This window comes from Mobula birostris, chromosome 13 (genome assembly GCF_030028105.1).
Source record: "Mobula birostris isolate sMobBir1 chromosome 13, sMobBir1.hap1, whole genome shotgun sequence".
Taxonomy (NCBI): Eukaryota; Metazoa; Chordata; class Chondrichthyes; order Myliobatiformes; family Myliobatidae; genus Mobula; species Mobula birostris.
The window spans coordinates 80,774,923-80,794,931 of NC_092382.1; the positions used below are offsets into that span (position 1 = coordinate 80,774,923).

The window sequence follows — 20,009 nt, forward strand, 5'->3', positions numbered from 1 at the left end:
TATGGTGAGAAGGCGGAGGAGTGGGACCAAATGGGAGAATGGATCAGCTCATGACAAAATGGCGAAGCAGACTCGATGGACCGAATGACCGACTTCTGCTCCTTTGTCTTATGGTCTTATGGTCTTACAACGCCTCACTAGTGAAGTTCTACAGTCTGTCCTGGCGGAGCACTGCCATGACATTTTCTCGTACTGGTAACGCTGCCCCTCCTATATTAACCCCTCCCGATCTGTCACGTCTTAAATAATTTGATCCCGAAGTAGGTGTAGCTTATTTGATCAAAGTGTTTGAGCTGAAACTCGCCCTGAGCCGGACAGCCCCGTTCATACACAGGGTGGAGCCCTCAACCCGGCTGGATCAAATTCACAGCCTGGGACTGGCTGAATAAAACGGAGAAGCTTCGCCCCGCTGGTTGCGTCAGAAAAATAAGGAGGAAAAGTGAGATCTACACGGAAATCCAGACAGAAACTATTTGGGAACGCGAGGGAACATTCATACAGCCTCTGTAATTCAGTCTGTGTTTGCTGCATTTGTCTTAGTCCTCTCTCCTCTCTCCCGCTGACCGACCTGTACCAGGCTGGGGAGGAGGTGTGGGACCAGAACTGCGGACTGCCTCATTAACCACGGCTCATCCGGACCTGTCTGTCTGTAATGAGCGACGGACACTCTATAACCGAATAGGGTCGGGAGCAGCAGCGCAGACTGAATTCCGGCGCAGGGTCGGCGCATTTCTCATCCGGGACCGCACTGAACTCCCTCCGGTTTCAACATCAGAGGTACTGCAAATGTTGTCTCCGATTCTGCAAATCCGTGAGCGTGTACAGCGGGGTTCGGCTTTTGTCGGGAGCGGGAGGGAATACAAGGGGAGAAGGGAGCTCTGACACCTTCAGCCAATTAATTGTTGACCAACTGCGTTAAAAGAAACTCGCGCACGGATAGTGATATCTAAAATGTCCCACGGGCCAGGGCAGGATCCCTTCTCCTATTTCTCCCTCTCCCTCTCCCCCCACCCCCCCCCCTCTCTCTCTCTCTCTCTCTCTCTCACACACACACACACACACAGTAGGACCCGATGACAACTACAACAGAAGAGCTGAAGGGGACTCAGAATACCAGAGGGACCGTGACATTTTACTGTTTTACTGATCGAGACGTCGCAGTGGAGAATGCCGCTGATCGATTTATTTAATTAAATCCTAACAATGATATTTAAACTGCAAATATGGGAGTTTGAAGTAAAATTAAGTACTGGAATCTCACAAAGTCTGCTAGCAGTTGTAACAAGTAGTCATTCAGATTGTAGACATTGGGGAACTTTCTTTTCTATATCATAGGGAGATCATTTTTTTTCCGTAACAGAAATGCTTAAATACAATATTAAACGAGTTTTGTGCACAGTTGAAGTGGAATGTAGAACTAGTTTGTTTGGTTTCAGCAGAGAAGCCGCTCCCTGCTCCGAGGAATGTCTGCGTGACGGAATCCGCCCTGCGGATAGGGAGCAGTTGGCAAACAGAGAAATCGCGCTGTCAGTCTCACAGAACAGCAACACCGGCCCCTCCCCCACAGCTACTAAATATCCTTCGCTTGGTTTTCTGGTAAGAAATTGGAAGAAAAATATATCCAGACGGAGACAGAACATTCTTGGTGAATTGAGGTGAGACTAATTCAGCTTCTGATCTTTATTTCCGATCAGCACGTTATCTGTGTTTCGGATCAGTGAATAAGAAGTCATCAGATCCATTGTAACGCTCCTCTGGTGGTGGCGGTGTTAGTGATCCTGCAGTTTTCCGTCTGTACGTGTCAGATTTTCCACAGTTTATATCAAGATTAAAAACTCTTCTGCAACCAGCGGTTACAATTTCAAAGCAAGCGTGTGAAAAGCTGTTTAGCCAACACGAGTTCCGTTTCCAAAACTTGTCATTTCAAATGAATTTATGTTGTATTCTCTTTGAAACTGTTTATTGTAGCTGTATCGAGCTGATCTAATCAATGCCATGTAGAAGCAAAGTCTTTGATTCTGTTCAAGGCTTCGATACATGGAGGAATATGTTCAAACAGTAGAGTAGCAGACGGAATTAGGAGTCCTCGTGCAGGACTCCCAAAACATTAATTTCCAGGTCGAGTAAAGAAGGGAAATGCAATGTTGGCATTTATTTCAGGGGGAATAGAATATAAAAGCAAGGAGTTAAAACTGAGCCTTTATAAGACACTAGGCTGGCCGCACTTGGAGTAATGTCAACAGTTTTGGGCCGAATATATTAGAAAGGATGTTTTGTCATTGGAGAGGGTTGACGAGGATGATTCCTGCAATGGCGCTGTTAACATTTAAGCAGCGTTTGGCAGCTATGCACTTGCAGTCACTGGAGTTTATAGCAACGCGTGGAGAATCTTATTGAAACCCACCAAATGTTGAAAGGACTAGACAGGGTGGATGTCTCTTATGGTGGGGTATCCAGAACTAGCAGGCACACCCGCAAAATTGAGGAGTGACTTTTTAGAGCAGAGGTAAGGATGATTTTTATTGAGCCAGAGAGTAGCGAGTCTACTGCGGTGGAGGCCAAGTACGTGGATATATTCTGTACCGGTCCCACCTTTCCTGGAAGAGAGCCCAATGATCGAATCATCTTATGCCCTCCCTCCCACACGAACTCCTTTGCCATGTATTAAACTGTATAATCTTCCTACTCCTGGCCTCACTGTCACGTGGCACGGGTAGAAATCCCGAAGTCACAACCCTGGAGCTCCTGACCTTTAACTTAAGCAACGAACTCCTCACTTGAGAAAATGGCTTATCACCATTGCATAGGAAACCACAACACAGACGCTGTCCCTGTCTGACTTACTCACATCCGCGTACCCTCCGGGCTCACGCTCTTCCTGAACAGCCCTCTTTCTTCAGTCAGTATCTGCAAGATCATAAAATAAACAACTGAAATGATCTGCTAAAGAGTTCCAGTACTGGTGACTATGTTTTCCCAGTTAAAACACTCTCTTCTTATTCCCTACCTGTTAAAAGGGGGACGTTGATGGCGGAAGCGGAGATAAATGCAAGACACAAACAATGAAGTAACAGGACTAGGTTAATCGAGATAGCAAGGTGAGTCAGGAAGAAACGACGCTGGACATTGACACAGGCGCTGGACGAGACTAGGATTCGGGCCCTGGGCTAGGACGTGGACTAGAAACATGGGACCCGGATGGGAAAATAAGAACGAGGAGCCTGGCATAGGAACACGGAACTCCGAAACCAGAGCATGGACAAGGACATGGAATCTGGGTCTTGACTCAGAACCGGAACCCGGGTCCAGGCTAGGACTCGGGACTAGGATCTTGGAAATGACAGGACGTGGCTACAGGACAGGACGTGGTACTCCAGCACAGGACGAGTTACCACAGCAGCGGGCTGGGCGAGGAACTCCTGGGTGGGGCGAGGAAGCGGAACTAGATGAGGACACGAACCTCAGATTTGGACAGGGTTGGAACACGACGTCTGGAATTGATCTTGGAACACAGGAACACAGAGCCTTAGTCTTAAACTGAACGCTCAGAGCCTTGGATGTGGACTGGACACTCAGAGCCTTGGATGTGTACTGGACGAGGTATTTTTGGGCAGGCCGAGGTACTCCAGGGAAGGACGTGGATCTTGGACTAGGTTTGGCTCGGTTCTTGGATTCGGCTTGTTGGGTGCAGAGCCGGGACTCCTCCTTGGAGCGCAAGGCCGGGACTCTTTCTAGGACGTAGGGCCGGGATGCTTTCTAGGACGCGAGGCCAGGATGACGGCCGAGGCCACTTGCCCAGGGAACTGCTGAGGTACTCCTGGACTGGACGAGAGACTCCTGGACTGGACGAGAACACAAAGCCTTGACTTGGACAGGACTGGAACATGGCACCTGGGACGTGGAACACAGGAACACAGAACACAGAGCCGGGACCCCTCCTTGGAAACAGGACTTAGGGCCAGGGCCTTACACAGTGTCAGGATCCCTCCTTAGGAACAGGACCTAGGGCTAGGACTCTTCTTTGACATGGACACTGAAAACGGGGACACAAAGAGATAGTTCCAAACTCAACGGTAGATAGTTTCTTATCTTGGCGTGGCAAGGCTCCTGTCTCACTCCGGCAGTTGAACTTGACAGGCATGCAGGCGAGGCTGCAGAAGGAAGAGGAAGGGAACAGTCCAGCAGGGAAACTTGGTTTGAGAGGTATTTATGTGCCAGCCCAAAACGGGAATCAGGTGCCTCAATTAAGGCACCCAAAGGAACAAGAGAACACAGGGAAACCCAGAATAAGGAATCGAAAGACCGGACCGTGAACCGGAATGCAGACTTCTTGGACCGGACCATGACACTACCCTGCTCACGTTCACTTTGCCAACTCCAGATATTCCGCCAGATCCGAACCCACTGTGAGGACATTTACATCTCACAGGACGCTGTTCAAATCCCTGTCCCACTCTAATGCAGAGGTCACTTATACCCCACCCCACTTCCTAATCTGCAGTCGCAGCCCATGACGGTTACAGCTGTTTCGAGACCTGAGATTCTGGGGCTCTGTAACAAACACAATGTTAATAACAAGATGCGACAGTAATTAAGGTGAAAAGTGAATTGTTGGTTCCTGAAAGGACACATATCCCGTCTGATCCAATGGACTAGATCCTCCCTAGTTTACAACTTAATTTTCCCTAGGTGATGGAACTACCAATCAACTCACATTCTCCCCACCAAAGTCTACAGTCCCACGCCCTTCCCCCAACTTACCTAACACCCAGAAATCCACCCATAACTTCTACCCACACACAGGCAGATCCCCTTCACCCCAAACCACCACCCAGCTCTGGGAACCGCAAGTAACCGATCCCACAGCTCGGGCTCCGTTGCAAAGCTAAAACCGGCCTCTGAACCGGAGAGGCCGGAGCCTAGAGCCTAGAGCCGGTAAATTTGCTGTTGACACAAAGGTTGGGGATGTTGTGGATAGTGTGGAGGGCTATCAGAGGTTACAGTGGGTCATCGATAGGTTGCAAAACTGGGCTGAGAAGTGGCAGATGGCGTTCAACCCAGAGAAGTGTGAGGTACTTCATTTTGGTAGGTGAAATATGATGGCAGAATATAGTATTAATGGTAAGACTCTTGGCAGTGTGGAAGTTCAGAGAGATTTATCTAATAAGACCCCGGACTGGTCCATTCTTGCCCCCCCGTCCAACACCACACCTATCCTCAATTTGTCTGGACCATTGACCCCATCTCCAGCTCAACAGTCTGTCGGTGTTTGCCCCCAATGTGGTGAATCCCTCTGCTCGCCACCACCGTGGGCTCAGACATTTCCACAAATGAGCCCCTCCTGTTCCCACCGTGAGAAACATCCTGTCCGCTCCCTCTCACATCACCGTTATCCTTTCAATAAAATCCACCCCACCCCCCTCTGCTGGGAATCCTCCCTCCCCGGGAAACTGGCATCAATCCAACGGGCGGAGCGGTCTCCTCCTACCTCTCAGCTATACATCATTCTCCGGCCACAGAGACTCATCACAAACGCCCCTAATTTCTCTCAGGGGAAATTGAAATAAATCAAATACCGTGACATTTGCTCTGTGTTTTGTTCCGCTTTAAGGGGGATTTTGGAGCCGAAGCGGGAGACATCGTCAGTGGTGGTAACGCCCTCTCGACTGGCCCACCTCCGCTATTAGGGGTAAAGAAGTGATTGACTTCTATTTGCATCACTGGGAATAACGTAGCTCGTAAATACTCTGTTGACAGCGGCGGAGGGACTGAGCTAAATTGAGTACAGTAGTACAAACCGTTAAACCCGTCTGAGCGCGGGCCGGGCAGCGCGTTTATGACGTAAAATACCGGACTAGTGACGTCAAATCCCGATGTGCGTCCGGGCCTCCACGTCCTCATCCAGGTCATTTATAAATATCACGAAGAGCTGGGACCCAGAACAGATTGATGAGGCACACCACTGGTCACGGACCTCCATGCAGAATATGACACGTTTGCAACCACCCTTTGCCTTCTGTGGGAAAGCTAGTTCTGAATCCACAAAACAATATCCTCTTGGATTCCATGCCTCCTTACTTTCTCAATAAGACTTGCATGGGGTACCTTATCTGATGCCTTGCTGAAATCCATTTACACTATATCTACTTCTCTACCTTCATCAATGTGTTTAGTCACATCCTCAAAAAAAAAATCAATCAGGCCCTAAGGCACGACCTGCCTTTCACAAAACCATGCTGACTATTCCTAATCATATTATGCCTTTCCAAATGTTCTAAGTCCTACTTCTCAGGATCGGTTCCATCAACTTACCAACTACTGGAGTAAGACTCACTGGTTTGTAATTTCCTGGGCTATCTAATATTCAATGACAGGACCGGCTGGAGGGGCCGAGTGGCCTGCTCCTGTTCCTGTTATCTGTGTGTTTAAAGAAGAGGACTAACGGGCCCCTTCTTCGGCCTGCAGGATTTCCCAGCGGGTGTTGTAACCATCGGTGTTTGAGGCCAATTGTTCCCAAACGGTCATCAATTTAGCTGAGAGGGCAAATTCAACATATCCAAGTCTGTTATCGACAAATAATGTAGAATTATGTATCGTTAATGACACAAAACCGATATTTTAATATTGTTGCTGACAGAGAATTTTATAATTGATGTTCCATGTGTTATCTGAATGCACGTGTCTGTGATGCTGCTGCAAGTCAGTGTTTCTCTGTACCTGTACCTTCCCGTACTTGTGCACTTGGCAATAAATTCAACAGGACCTGAGAAAACGTGGATACATAGAAACATAGAAAAGCATACAGCACAATACAGGCCCTTCGGCCCACAAAGCTGTGCCAATCATGTTCCTATCTTAGAAGTACCTAGACTTTACACATAGCCCTCTATTTTCCTCAGCTCCATGCAGCCATCCAGGAGTCTCTTAAAGGACCCTATCGTTTCCGCCTCCACCACCGCCGCCGGCAGCCCATTCCACACATCTCAGTGAGATCTGAGTAGTGATGATCATCTTGGGACCTCGGTAGTTTGAAAAAAATGCAAGACCCTTTGGAGTGTTGATGAGCACGGGGATCTTGGAGCCCCAGTTCATTGTTCCCTGGAAGTGACTACACATATTGACTTTATTATTTACTACGCATGCTTAATTTTATTATTCGAGGCATTGAGTTCAGAAGTCAGGAAGTTGTGTTGCAAATTTATAAAATTCTAGTTAGACCACATCTGGAGTATATCATACAGTTCTGGTCGACCCATTCTGGGAAGCATTTTGAGGCTTTGGAGAGGGTGCAGAAGAGGTTTACCAGGATATTGCCTGGATTAGATGACATGTTCCTATCTCTCAACATTAGCAGAGATAGGAACAGACAAGTTAGAAAAGCGTTTAAGTGGAGTACGGGGAGTATGGGTATAGCATGAGGTGGAGGATAAATCCTGGCTGAGGGATTGGAGCAGGGGGCAGGGTTTCAGATTTCTGGATCATTGGGACCTCTTTTGGGGCAGCTGTGACCTGTACAAAAAGAATGGGTTGCACTTTAATTCCAGTGGTCCAATATCCTGGAGGGGAGGTTTGCTAAGGATACTGAGGAGAGTTTAAACTAGAATTGTTGGGGGGGGGGGCGAGACCGAACTGAAGAGACTGGGGAAGAGGCGGTTGGCTCACAAATGGAGAAAGCTTGGAGACAGTGTGTGAGGGAGGATAGGCAGGTGATAGAGAAGGGACGTGCTCAGACCGATGGTTTGAGATGTATCTATTTTAACGCAAGGAGAATTGTGAACAAAACGGATGAGCTTAGCGCGTGGATCAGTACTTGGAAATATGACGTGGTGACCATTACAGAGACTTGGATGGCTCAGGGACAGGAATGGTTACTTCAAGTGCCGGGTTTTAGATGTTTCAGAAAGGACAGGGAAGGAGGCAAAAGAGGTGGGGACGTGGGACTGTTGATTAGAGATAGTGTCACGGCTGCAGAAAAGGTGGAGAAGTTGGTAAAAGAGGGATTGTCTACGGAGTCTCTGTTGGTGGAGGTTAGGAACAGGAAGAGGTCAATAACTTGACTGGGTGTTTTTAATAAACCGCCCAATAGTAACAGGGATATCGAGGAGCAGATAGGGAAGCAGATCTTGGAAACGTGTAATAATAACAGAGTTGTCGTGATGGGAGAGTATAATTTTCCAAATACCCATTGGCATCTCCCTAGAGCAAGGGGTTTAGATGGGGTAGAGTTTGTTAGGTGTATCCAGGAAGGTTTCGTGACACAATATGTAGAAAAGCCTACAAGAGGAGAGACTGTACTTGATTTGGTATTGGGAAATGAACCTGGTCAGGTGTCAGATCTCTCAGTGGGAGAGCATTTTGGAGATAGTGATCATAATTCTATCTCCTTTACAATAGCATTGGAGAGAGATAGGAACAGACAAGTTATAAAGGCGTTTAATTGGAGTAAGGAGAATTGTGAGGCTATCAGGCAGGAAATTGGAAGCTTAAATTGGGAACAGATGTTCTCAGGGAAAAGTGCGGAAGAAATGTGGCAAATGTTCAGGGGATACAGTAGTTGTGTGGAATTCTGCACAGGTACGCTCCAATGAGACAGGGAAGTTATGTTAGGGTACAGGAACCGTGGTGTACAAAGGCTGTAATAAATCTAGTCAAGAAGAAAAGAAAAGCTGACAAAAGGTTCAGAGACCTATGTACTGTTAGGGATCTAGAAGATTATAAGGCTAACAGGAAGGAGCTTAAGAAGGAAATTAGAGAGCCAGAAGGGGCCATGAGAAGGCCTTGGTGGGCAGGATTAAAGAAAACCGAAAGGCATTCTACAAGTATGTGAAGAGCAAGAGGACAAGACATGAAAGAATAGGACCTATCAACTGTGACAGTGGGAAAGTATGTATGGAACCGGAAGAAATAGCAAAGGTACTTTATGAATACCTTCAGTATTCACTATGGAAAAGGATCTTTGTGATTGTAGTGATGACTTGCAGCAGACTGAAAAACTTGAGCATGTAGATATTAAGAAGGAAGATGTGTTGGAGCTTTTGGTAAGCATCAATAGACAATAGGTGCAGGAGTAGGCCATTCGGCCCTTCGAGCCAGCACCGCTATTCATTGTGATCATGGCTGATCATCCACAATCAGTACCCAGCCCCTGCCTTCTTGCCAAATCCCTTGACTCCACTATCATTAACAGCTCCATCTAACTCTTTCTTGAAAGCATCCAGAGAATTGGCCTCCACTGCTTTCTGAGGCAGAGCATTCCACAGATCCACAGATCTCTGGGTGAAAAAAAAGTTTTCCTCAACTCCGTTCTAAATTGTCTACTCCTTATTCTCAAACTGTGCCATTTGGTTCTGGACTCCCGCAACATCGGGAACATGCTTCCTGCCTCCAGCGTGTCCAAATCCCTTAATAATCTTACATGTTTCAATCAGATCCCCTCTTATCCTTCTACATTCCAGTGTATACAAGCCCAGTCGATCCAATCTTTCAACATATGAAAGTCCCGCCATCCAGGGAATTACACTTGATAACCTACGCTGCAGTCCCTCAGTAACAAGAATGTCCTTCCTCAAATTCGGAGACCGAAACTGTACACAGTACTCCAGGTGTGGTCTCACCAGGGCGCTGTACAACAACAAGAGGATCTCTTCGCTCCTACACTCAACTCCCCTTGTTATGAAGGCCAAGATGCCATTAGCTTTTTTCACAGTAAGCTGTATCTGCATGCTTACTTTCAGTGACTGATGAACAAGGACACTTAGATCTCGTTATGCTTCCCCTTTTTCTAACTTGACACCATTCAGATAGTAATCTGCCTTCCTGTTCTTGCCACCAAAGTGGATAACCTCACATTTATCCATATTAAACTGCATCTGCCTTACATCTGCCCACTCACTTAACCTATCATAACCTCCCCCTCACATTCCACACTGCCACCCAGATTTGTGTTATTTGCAAATTTGCTAATGTTACTTTTAATCCCTTCATCTAAATCATTAATATATATTGTAAATAGCTGCGGTCCCAGCACCGAGACTTGCAGTACCCCACTAGTCACCGCCTGCCATTCTGAAAGGGACCTGTTAATCCCTACTCTTTGTTTCCTGTTAGCCAACCAATTTTCTATCCATGTCAGTAGTCTACACCCAAAACCATGTGATCTAATTTTGCCCACTAATCCCCTATGTGGGACCTTATCAAAGGCTTTCTGAAAGTCCAGGTACTTTACGTCCACTGGCTCTCCCGTGTCCATTTTCACAGTTACATCGTCAGAAAATTCCAGAAGATTAGTGAAGCATAATTTCCCCTTCATAAATCCCTGCCGACTCGGATCGATCCTGTTACCGCTATCCAAATGTGCATAATGCAATGAGATTACACATAAATATGGAAAAGGAGAGCTCTGGACCACGGGGTGAGATTATAAATTGGAAAAAGGTCAATTTGATGGTATCGGAAAGCATCTGACAAGTGTGGATTGGGACAGGCTGTTTTCTGGCAAAGGAGTACTTGGTAAGTGGGAGGTCTTCAGAAGTGAAATTCTGAGGGTGTCAAGTTTGTATGTGCCTGCCAAAATAAAAGTTGAAAGGTAACTGGTGCAGGGAACATTGGTTTTCAAGAGATATTGAGGCCCCGGATATTTTGTTCCTCTAAATGTGTCACAGTTGGGAACAGACCCAAATGCAAGACACAGACGTTGAAGTACAAGGAACAGCACTTGACTAGAGTAGGGACGTGACAGGATACAGGCAAGGAGCAGGGACAAGAATACAGACTTGGGTTTGGACCCCGAGCCAGAGACTGTACAAGGACCCAGAACCTGGGTCGTGCCTCGGGCTCGGGCCCCAGAACCAGGCATGGACATGACATGACTGCAGGACTGGAGGCTGGGGTCTTGAAACCTGAGGCTTGAAGACAGGCTTGGGGACTTGAGGCTTGAGGCTTGGATACAGGCTTGGGGACTTGAGGCTTGAGGCTTGGAGACAGGCTTGATGTCTTGAGGCTTGAACCTGGAGACAGGCTTAGGGTCTTGTGGCTTGAGGCTGGAGTCTTGGTCTTGAGGCTTGAGGCTGGGGTCTTGCTCTTGAGGCTAGGGTACTTCGAGGCTTGGGTATCAACTCCGAGCCAGAGACCGAGCAAGGACCCAGAACCTGGGATTTGACTCAGGCTCGGACTCCAGAACTAGGCGAAGACAAGACGAGGCTACAGGACTGGACATGGCTTGGGTGAGGAACTCCTGGGTAGGGCGAGACACAAGGACAGGTAAAGGCACATGGACAGGACTCGGATAGGACTGGACTAGGCACGCACTGGACGAGGACATTCAGGAGCATGGAGCCTTGGACTAAAAGAGATGGGAGCATGGAGCCTTGGACTAGGGGAGACGAGAGCATGGAACACAGAGCCGGGATCCCTCCTTGGGAACAGGACGAAGGGCTGGGACTCATACACATAACACTGAACACTGAAACAGATTTCCACACAAATTGGCAGCAAATAGCCGGACCCACCTAGCGAAGGCGAGGACACAGAGACAGTTGTCAACACTAAGTAGCGGCAAACGACCGGACCTACCTAGCGAAGGCGTGGACACAGAGAAACATTTCCACACAACGAAATAAAGTGCCTTATCTTGACTTAACAAGGCTCTGGTCTTGTTCCGGCGGTAAAACTTCAGCGATACAGGCGGGGTCTCCAGGCTTGGTGAGCAGGCAGAGAGTCAGGCGAGTTATCCAAGCAGAGAGTCAGGTGAGGTATCCAGGCAGAGAGTCAGGCGAGGAGGGAAAGTCAAGGAGGGGAACAGAACAGTCCAGCAGGGAATTCCTGTTTTGCAGAGGTATTTATGTCTCACTCCCAAAATGAGAATCATGTGCCCACAGCAGGAACTGGGGAAAACCGGAAACCCCGGAACAAGGAACCATAGACCAGACCATGAACCGGAACACGGACTTTATGGACTGGACTATGAGAAAATGCCTCAGTCTGTTGGGTGCAACCAAGACACATTAATGACTACAATATCATAATTCTAAGCTTGAGCTCATCCGACATTTTTAGTTGTCTTCCATTGGTTCCGAAAAGCTTCCAAATGTTTTTTGCTCTTTTATTTGTCCTCTCTTTAGCTTTTATGTTGGCTTTGGCTTCTCATTTTAGCCACAGCTATGTCCTCCTGCCTTTCCAAATCTTCCACCCCTTTGGGATGTATCTATCACTCACTTCCCGCATTGTTCCCAGAAACTCCAGCCATTGCTGCTCCATTGTATTCGTACAAGTTTCCCCTTCCAATCAAGTTTTGGGCAGCTTCTCTGCAATAGAAATATGGAGAAGATCATTACAGAAATATGCCCACTCTGGAAGATCAAAATGGTAATCTATACGAGGAGGCAAGAGAGATGGGAGAGATTTTAAATATTACTTTTGCACCTGTATTTACTCAGGAGACGGTTACAGAGTCTATAGAAGTGAGGCAAAGCAGCATCAACTTCATGGACCCTGTACAGATTACAGAGGTGGAGGTGTTTGCTGTCTTAAGGCAAATTAGCGTGGATAAATCCCCAGAGCCTGACAAGTTGTTCCCTGGGACCCTGCAGAAGACAAGTGCAGAAATTTATGGAGACCAAGCACAGATATTTAAATCAAACTTAGTGACAGGCGAGGGACTGGAGGATTGGAGGATAGCCAATGTTGTTCCGTTGTTCAAGAAACGTTCTAAAAATAAACTACGAAATAGTACATCGGTGAGCTTGACATCAGTAGTTGGAAAGTTATTGGAACATATGAGCAGGAACCGGATATGTAAGTATTTGGATAGATGTGGACTGATTAAGGATAGGCAACATGTCTTTGTGCATGGTAGGTCATGTCTAACCAACTTTATAGAGGTTATCGAGGAAATTATCAGGAAAGTGGATGAAGGCAAGGCAGTTGATGTTTTCTACATGGACTTTAGCAAGGCACTTGGCAAAGTCTCATATGGAAGGTGGGTCAAGAAGGTTCAGTCATTCAGCATTCAAGATGAAATATTAAATTGGGTGAGACACTGAATTTGTGAGAAGCTAGAGTGTGGTTGCAGATGGTTGCCTCTCTGACTGGAGGCCTGTGACTAGTGATGTGACATAGGGATCAGTGCTGTATCTGTTGTTGTTTGTCATCTATGTCAGTAATCTGGTTGATAACATGGTTAACTGGATCAGCAAATTTGTGGGTGAAACCAAGAATGGGGGTTTAGCGTACTGCGAGAAGACTATCTTAACTTGCAGTGCGAACTGGACCAGCTGGAAAAATGGCTTGAGAAATGGAAAATGGAATTTAATGCTTACTAGTGCGAGTTGTTGAACTTTGGTAGGACCTACTAGTGTAGGTCTTACACAGTGATTGGTAGGGCACTGAGGAGTGTTGTTGAAGGAAGAGATCTGGGAATACAGACCTGACGAAGGGTCTCGGCCTGAAACGTCGACTCTATCTCTTCCTAGAGATGCTCCCTGGCCTGCTGCGTTACCCAGTAACTTTGATGTGTGTTGCTTGAATTTCCAGCATCTGCAAAATTCCTCATGTTTATGTCTGGGAATACAGGTCTATATTTCACTCAAAGTGGTATCACAGGTAGATAGAGATGGGAAGAAAGATTTTGGCACATTGGCCTTCATAAACCAAAGTACTAAGTACAGGAGATGGATTTATGTTGATATTGTACAAAACACTGGTGAGGCCTAATTTGTAGTATTGGGTGCAGTTTTGGTCACCAACAAACAGGAAGATGTAAAAGCAGTTGAAAGAGTTCAGAGAAAATTCACAAGGATTTTGCTTTGGTGTGGATACGGAGTGATGCACCCCAGTACAAGCCAACAACACAAAATATCAAACAATGCACAATGTGCGAGTAAATGATTGGACTCTATAGTTATTTCTTAGTGGTGGGTTAGTAGAAACAGATAAAATAAAGGCACCAAATCTGTACATTTATCAGTTTTGTGCCCAAAAGATTTTAATACGGTGGAGCTCACACCACCGGTTCCATCCACAATGACCATCCGAGCCTCCGGCCACCATCTGAAACGCCGAACCCCGATAGCCGCCGTCCTGGGATGCCAGCCGCTGTGCATACATCCGTCCTCTTTGCTCGCCTCCCGAAAAGACCGCGAACTAGCTCAGCTCACACATACAAGATAATATAACAAACACTCTATTGGTTAGTATCCCCCTTATCTGCAGTTATAACGCAAGCATTTCAGTTGCAGTGACCCATTACATCACTAGGTAACATTACAAAGAAGCTATTTCATCACAACGCTACAGAGACGCCATTTTGTCAGCCTTAATTGTTAACATTACAGTTAATAACCCTACATAAGTATTTAGATAGATGTGGACTGATTAAGTTGGCAGCATGGGCTTGTGCATGGTAGTCATGTCTAATCAAACATCGAGTCTCACGAGGATGTTATCAGGAAAGTGGAAGAAGGCAAGTCAGCGGATGTTGTCTACAAGGACTTCAGCAAGGCACTTGACAAAGTCTCATATGGGAGGTCAAGAAGGTTCAGTCACTCAGCATTCAAAATGAGATAGTAAATTGGATGAGTCAGAGGTTTTGGGAGAAGTCGATGCTTGCCTCTCTGACTGGAGACCTGTGACTAGTGGTGTACCACAGGGATCGGTGCTGGATCTGTTGCTGTTTGTCATCTATGTCAGATATCTGGATGATAACATGGTTAACTAGATCAGCACACTTGTGGATGACACCAAGATTGGGGGTGTAGTGGGCAGTGAGGATGACTATCATGGCTTGCAGTGTGATCTGGACCAGCTGGTAAAATGGCCTGAGAAATGGAAGATGGAATTTAAAGCAGACAAGTTCGAGGTTTTGCACATTGCTAGGACCTACCAGTGTAAGTCTAACTCAGTGACTGATAGGGCATGGAGGAGTGTTGTTGAAGAAAGAGATCTGGTAATACATGTCTATAATTCACTCAAAGTAGTGTCACAGTTCGATAGGGACGGCCAGAAAGATTTTGGCACATTGGCCTTCATAAACCAGAGTACTGAGTAAAGGAGATGGATGTTATGTTGACGTTGTACAAGACATTGTTGAGGCCTAATTTGGAGTATTGTGTGCAGTTTTGGTCACGAACCTACAGGAAAGATGTAAAAGAGGTTGAAAGAGTTCAGAAAGAAATTTGCAAGGATTTTGCCAGGTCTGGACTTGAGTTATAAGGAGAGATTGAACTGGACTTTATTCCTCAGACGTAAAAGATTGAGGGGAGATTTGATAGAGGTGTACCAAAATTATGAGGGTTATAGATGAGGTAAATGCAAGCTGGCTTTTACCACAGAGATTGGATGGGACTACAAACAGAGACTATGGGTTAAGAATGAAATGTGAAACGTTGAGGGGAACGTGAGGGGAAGCTTCATCACACAGACGGTCGTGCGAGTGTGGAATGAGCAGCCAGATCAAGTGGTGCATGCGAGCTCGATTTCAATGTTAAGGGTATGTATAGGTACCTGGATGGTAGGGGTCTGGGAGTGGACAGTTTAAATAGTTCAGCACAAACTAGACAGGACAAATTCTGTGACAAGAACCTGAAATAATAGAAATATTCATTCTATTTCCTTTTAACAGCTATGCGGACCAACCATTCATCTCAGCAGGAAATCTTTACATGGCTTTAATATGTGGCATTTTAAATGAACAGTATATAAAAGAAAATCGCAGCTGTAGATTAACAAAGGGTATTTGTGTGAGACTGTGTCAGTTACCGTGGGGCCAGACACCCATGCATCTTAGTGGGGACAGGGAATAATACCAATGGAGAGAGTCAAACTGAGCCAGGTCACAGATTGGAGACGGCAGAAACATAGAAAAGTATCCTACAGCACAAACAGGCCCCTCGGCCCATAAAGCTGTGCCGAACATGTTCTTACCTGAGAAATTACCTGGGGTTACCCATAGCCGTCTAATTTTCTGAGCTCCATATACCTGCCCAGGAGTCTCTTAAAATATCCGATAGCATACACCTCCACCAATATCACCGGTAGCCCATTCCACGCACTCACCACTCTGCGTTAAAAAAAAACTTACCCCTGATACCTCCTCTGCACCCATTCTCACAGAGACAGGAACAGCATCAGAGAAGTTGATGTCCATTCCAGATACCAGCACTATGTCCAGTTAGAAGATAATTTTTCTCTCCAACTTGGGTTGACCCTCGCTGTAACAGTGCGATGTCAGATCACACTTTGGCGATTAAAGTGATCGCATCTGAAATGTTATCCTTCACCCATTGACGGACTTTGTAATTTTTTTTCCAGGTTAAAAACGACAAGCAATTTGTCTACGGGAATCTCGAACACAACACACCAGTTTTGCTGTGTCTGCCCAGATATTTAAAAAGTGGAACGTTGTATTCATGCATTCGTCCTTCCTGCTCAGACTGTGAGGAGGGATTTATTTGTCGATCCTTCTTGTTTAGACTGGGAAGGGACACGCTCGGTCATCTGACCTACTGGCATACTCGTCATTTTACACAGGGTTCATCTGCTCCGACTGTGGGGACAGATTCACTTGGTCATCTCAACTGAAGGTACATCAGCGAGTTCACACTGGGACAAGGCCATTCACCTGTTCTGTGTGTGGGAAGGGATTCACTTGGTCATCCCACTTATGGACACACCAGTAAGGAGAGTCCAGTCACTCTGCTCAATTTGTGGGGCAGCTCATCTGACCTAATGGCACATCAGCGAGTTCACACTGGGGAGAGGCCACTCACCTGCTCAGACTGTGGGAAGAGATTCACTTACTCTTCCAGCCTACAGAGACACCAGTCACTTCACAATGGAATGTGGCCATTCGCCTGCTCAGGCTGTGGGAAGGGATTCACTCGATCATCTCAAATGAAGGAACATCAGAGAGTTCACACTGGGGAGAGACAGTTCACCTGCTCACACTGTGGGAAGGGATTCACTTCGTTCTTTCAGCTGAAAGCACATCAGAGACTTCACACTGGGGAGAGGGTATTCATCTGTTTGTTGTGTGGGAAGGGATTCACTCAGTTATCTAACCTAAAAGCACACAAGTCAGTTCACACCAGGGAGAGGCCTTTCACCTGTTCAGACTATGGGAAGAGATTCACTCGATCATCTCAACTGAAGGTACTTCAGAGAGTTCACACCAAGGGGAAGTTATTCACCTGCTCAGACTGTGGGAAGAGATTCACTCGATCATCTCAACTGAAGGTACATCAGAGAGTTCACACCAAGAAGTCGTTCACCTGCTCAGACTGTGGGAAGGAATTCACTCAGTCATCCCACCTACTGAAACACCAGTCAGTTCATGCTGGGGAGAAGCTGTTCACTTGTTCAGTCTGTGGGAAGAGATTCACTCACTCTTCCAGCCTACAGAGACACCAGTCAGTTCACACTGGAAAGAGGCCGTTCACCTGTTCAGACTGTGGGAAGGGATTCACTGGGTCCTTTCAGCTGAAGGCACATCAGAGAATTCACACTGGGGAGAGACCATTCATCTGTTTGTTGTGTGGGAAGGGATTCACTCGGTTATCTAACCTAAAAGCACACATGTCAGTTCACACAGGGGAGAGGCCGTTTACCTGCTCAGACTGTGGGAAGGGATTCACTCGATCATCTCATCTGAAGGAACATCAGAGAATTCACACTGGGGAGAAGCCGTTCACCTGCTCAGAATGTGGGAAGGGATTTACTCAATCATCATACCTGCAGAGACACAAGCTAGTTCACAGTGGGGAGAGGCTGTTCATCTGTTCCGACTGTGGCAAAGGATTCAATCGATTATACCACTTACAGATGCACCAGCGAATTCACACAGGGGAGAGGCCGTTCAGCTGCTCAGTCTGTGGGAAGGAATTCCATCGATCATCCGACCTTCGGAGACACCAGCGAATTCACACTGGGGAGAGGCCATTCACCTGCTCAGTCTGTGGGAAAGGATTCACTTTGTCATCTCACCTACTGACACACCAGTCAGTTCACACTGGTGAGAGGCCGTTCACCTGCTCAGTCTGTGGGAAGAGATTCACTCAGTCATCCAACCTACTGAGACACCAGAGAGTTCACACTGGGGAGAAGTCATTCACTTGCTCAGACTGTGGAAAAGGTTTCATTCGGTCATCCGAACTGCTGGCACACCAGCGAGTTCACACTGGGAAGAAGCCGTTCACCTGCTCAGCCTGTGGGAAGGGATTCACTCGGTCATCCACCCTACTGGCACACCAGTCAGTTCATACTGGGGGAGGCCGATCATCTGCTCAAACCGTGGGAAGAGATTCTCAGTCAAATCAACTGAATGTGCATCAGCGAGTTGACAATGGGGAGAGGCCGTTCACCTGCTGAGAATGTGGGAAGGGATTCACTCGGACAACTAACCTACCGGGTTCACACTGGGGAGAAAATTTAAATAAGCTGCATGCTGGATATTTGTCCATCACCGTTGCTGAACGCAATTTTGAGAGTGACTGTCAGTGCTGAACCCTGCAATTATTGCTGCTGCTCACCACACCCAGTCCTGCACCCTGGTCACTGGGCATGGGAGGAGTTTCTTCTGCTGCATATTCACCTTTAATGGGACTGGAGTTTAATATTATGGATCTGAGACAAATAAATCAGTTCTATTTTAAACCATCTCAGATACTTAGTGAATTTATAACACACTTAGTGTATAGTCGACAGTCAACTCAGGCCGCCTGGACCCTGCCAGTGATTCTGTTCTACGACAGTCCTTTTAAAGCCTCCCCTGTTGTTCATCTCTCGCTCTCCCTGTGGTGATGTGTTCCAAACAGTCACTACTCTGTGGGTGAAGAGGTATCCCTCGAATTTACTGCAGACAGAAGAAGACGAGCTGACCACAGTTCTGTCTGACATGTTCTTTGCTCCTCAAATCTCTGAGCTGAGGAAGAATGACATTGGTAGTTAAACTCTTTATTCAGGGTTCATTTCCACATTATTGATCATTTCCCCTGCTTCTAAATGGCTGTAAGAAAACATCACTATCCTCTGAAGACTGAAAGCAGAATGGGAAACCATTAGTTGGATGTTCAACGGAGCTGGGTCAGAAACCACAGGCGGGTCCTCACAGGGCAGAGTTTGGGGCTCTGGACGGTGGTCAGGGTAAAAACGTATGATGAGGAGAAGGGAATCAGCGGCAGGGCGTGACAACGGATGACAGAGTAGCAACATTCGGTTGCTGATTGACAGAGAAAAGAATTCGGTTGCCTGACAGATGAGAAACAAACAATGCCTGTTGTGTTGGGAATAGGTATATCTGTTTAGGGAGCTGTTCCTGCTTGTTTATCCTGTAATATTATATCCGGATGGTTATTATGGATTGTCCTATTAGTAGTAATGTATTTTTATATAGGCATCCATTAGTCTCATGTGACTATGGATGTGCGCCTTGGAAAGTTTCCAGGACGCAGACATGGGCAAGGTTGTATGGTAGACCAGCGGTTGCCCATGGTGCAAGTCTCCTGTCTCCACGCCACCGATGTTGTTCAAAGGAGGGGCATTAGGACCCATACAGCTTGGCACCAGTGTTGTCGCAGAGCAATATGTGTTTAAGTGCCTTGCTCAAGGTCACATACGCTGCCTCAGCCAAGGATCGAGCTAGCGACCTTCAAATCACTAGACGAACGCCTTAACCATTTGGTGACGTGCCAACATATTTTTCTAATTTTTCTAATGTATTGATTATCATATAATTTGTAAGATCTTGACTGTAAAACTGGATCAGGCTTAAATTTATGCTGTCTTTATGAAGTTACGGTGGTCATTCATGAGTTGGTATTTTAAAACAAGATTTTGGTGTATGATATTTGCCAATTGAGTAATCCTCTTTCAAGTATCACTAGATTTGGGAATGTTTATGGTGAACTAGAAATTTGCAAATGCCACTCCATTCTTTAAGAGAGGAGAGCAGCATAAGAAAGGAAATTATAGGACAGTTAGTCTGACCTCAGTAGGTGGGAAGATGTTGGAGTCCATTA

The 20,009-nt window shown here is 46.5% G+C and overlaps 1 protein-coding gene across 2 annotated transcripts; it reads left to right on the plus strand.

The window, feature by feature from the left end:
* Positions 1-435: 435 nt before the first annotated feature.
* Positions 436-19,634, plus strand: LOC140207039 (uncharacterized). 2 transcript variants are annotated; one of them, XM_072275360.1, is made up of 3 exons: positions 436-777; positions 1,437-1,655; positions 16,306-19,634. In XM_072275360.1, the coding sequence occupies exon 3, from the start codon at positions 16,723-16,725 to the stop codon at positions 18,358-18,360; it is 1,638 nt and encodes a 545-aa protein (XP_072131461.1). In that variant the 5' UTR covers positions 436-777; positions 1,437-1,655; positions 16,306-16,722; the 3' UTR covers positions 18,361-19,634. The 2 variants fall into 2 exon arrangements, with proteins under 2 accessions (XP_072131461.1, XP_072131462.1); XM_072275361.1 differs by having other exon boundaries at positions 1,440-1,655.
* The last annotated feature ends 375 nt before the right edge of the window (positions 19,635-20,009 follow it).

Excerpts from the sequence above, each read along its gene's own strand:
- LOC140207039 (XM_072275360.1), top strand. The coding sequence starts at position 16,723 with ATGGCACATCAGCGAGTTCACACTGGGGAGAGGCCACTCACCTGCTCA.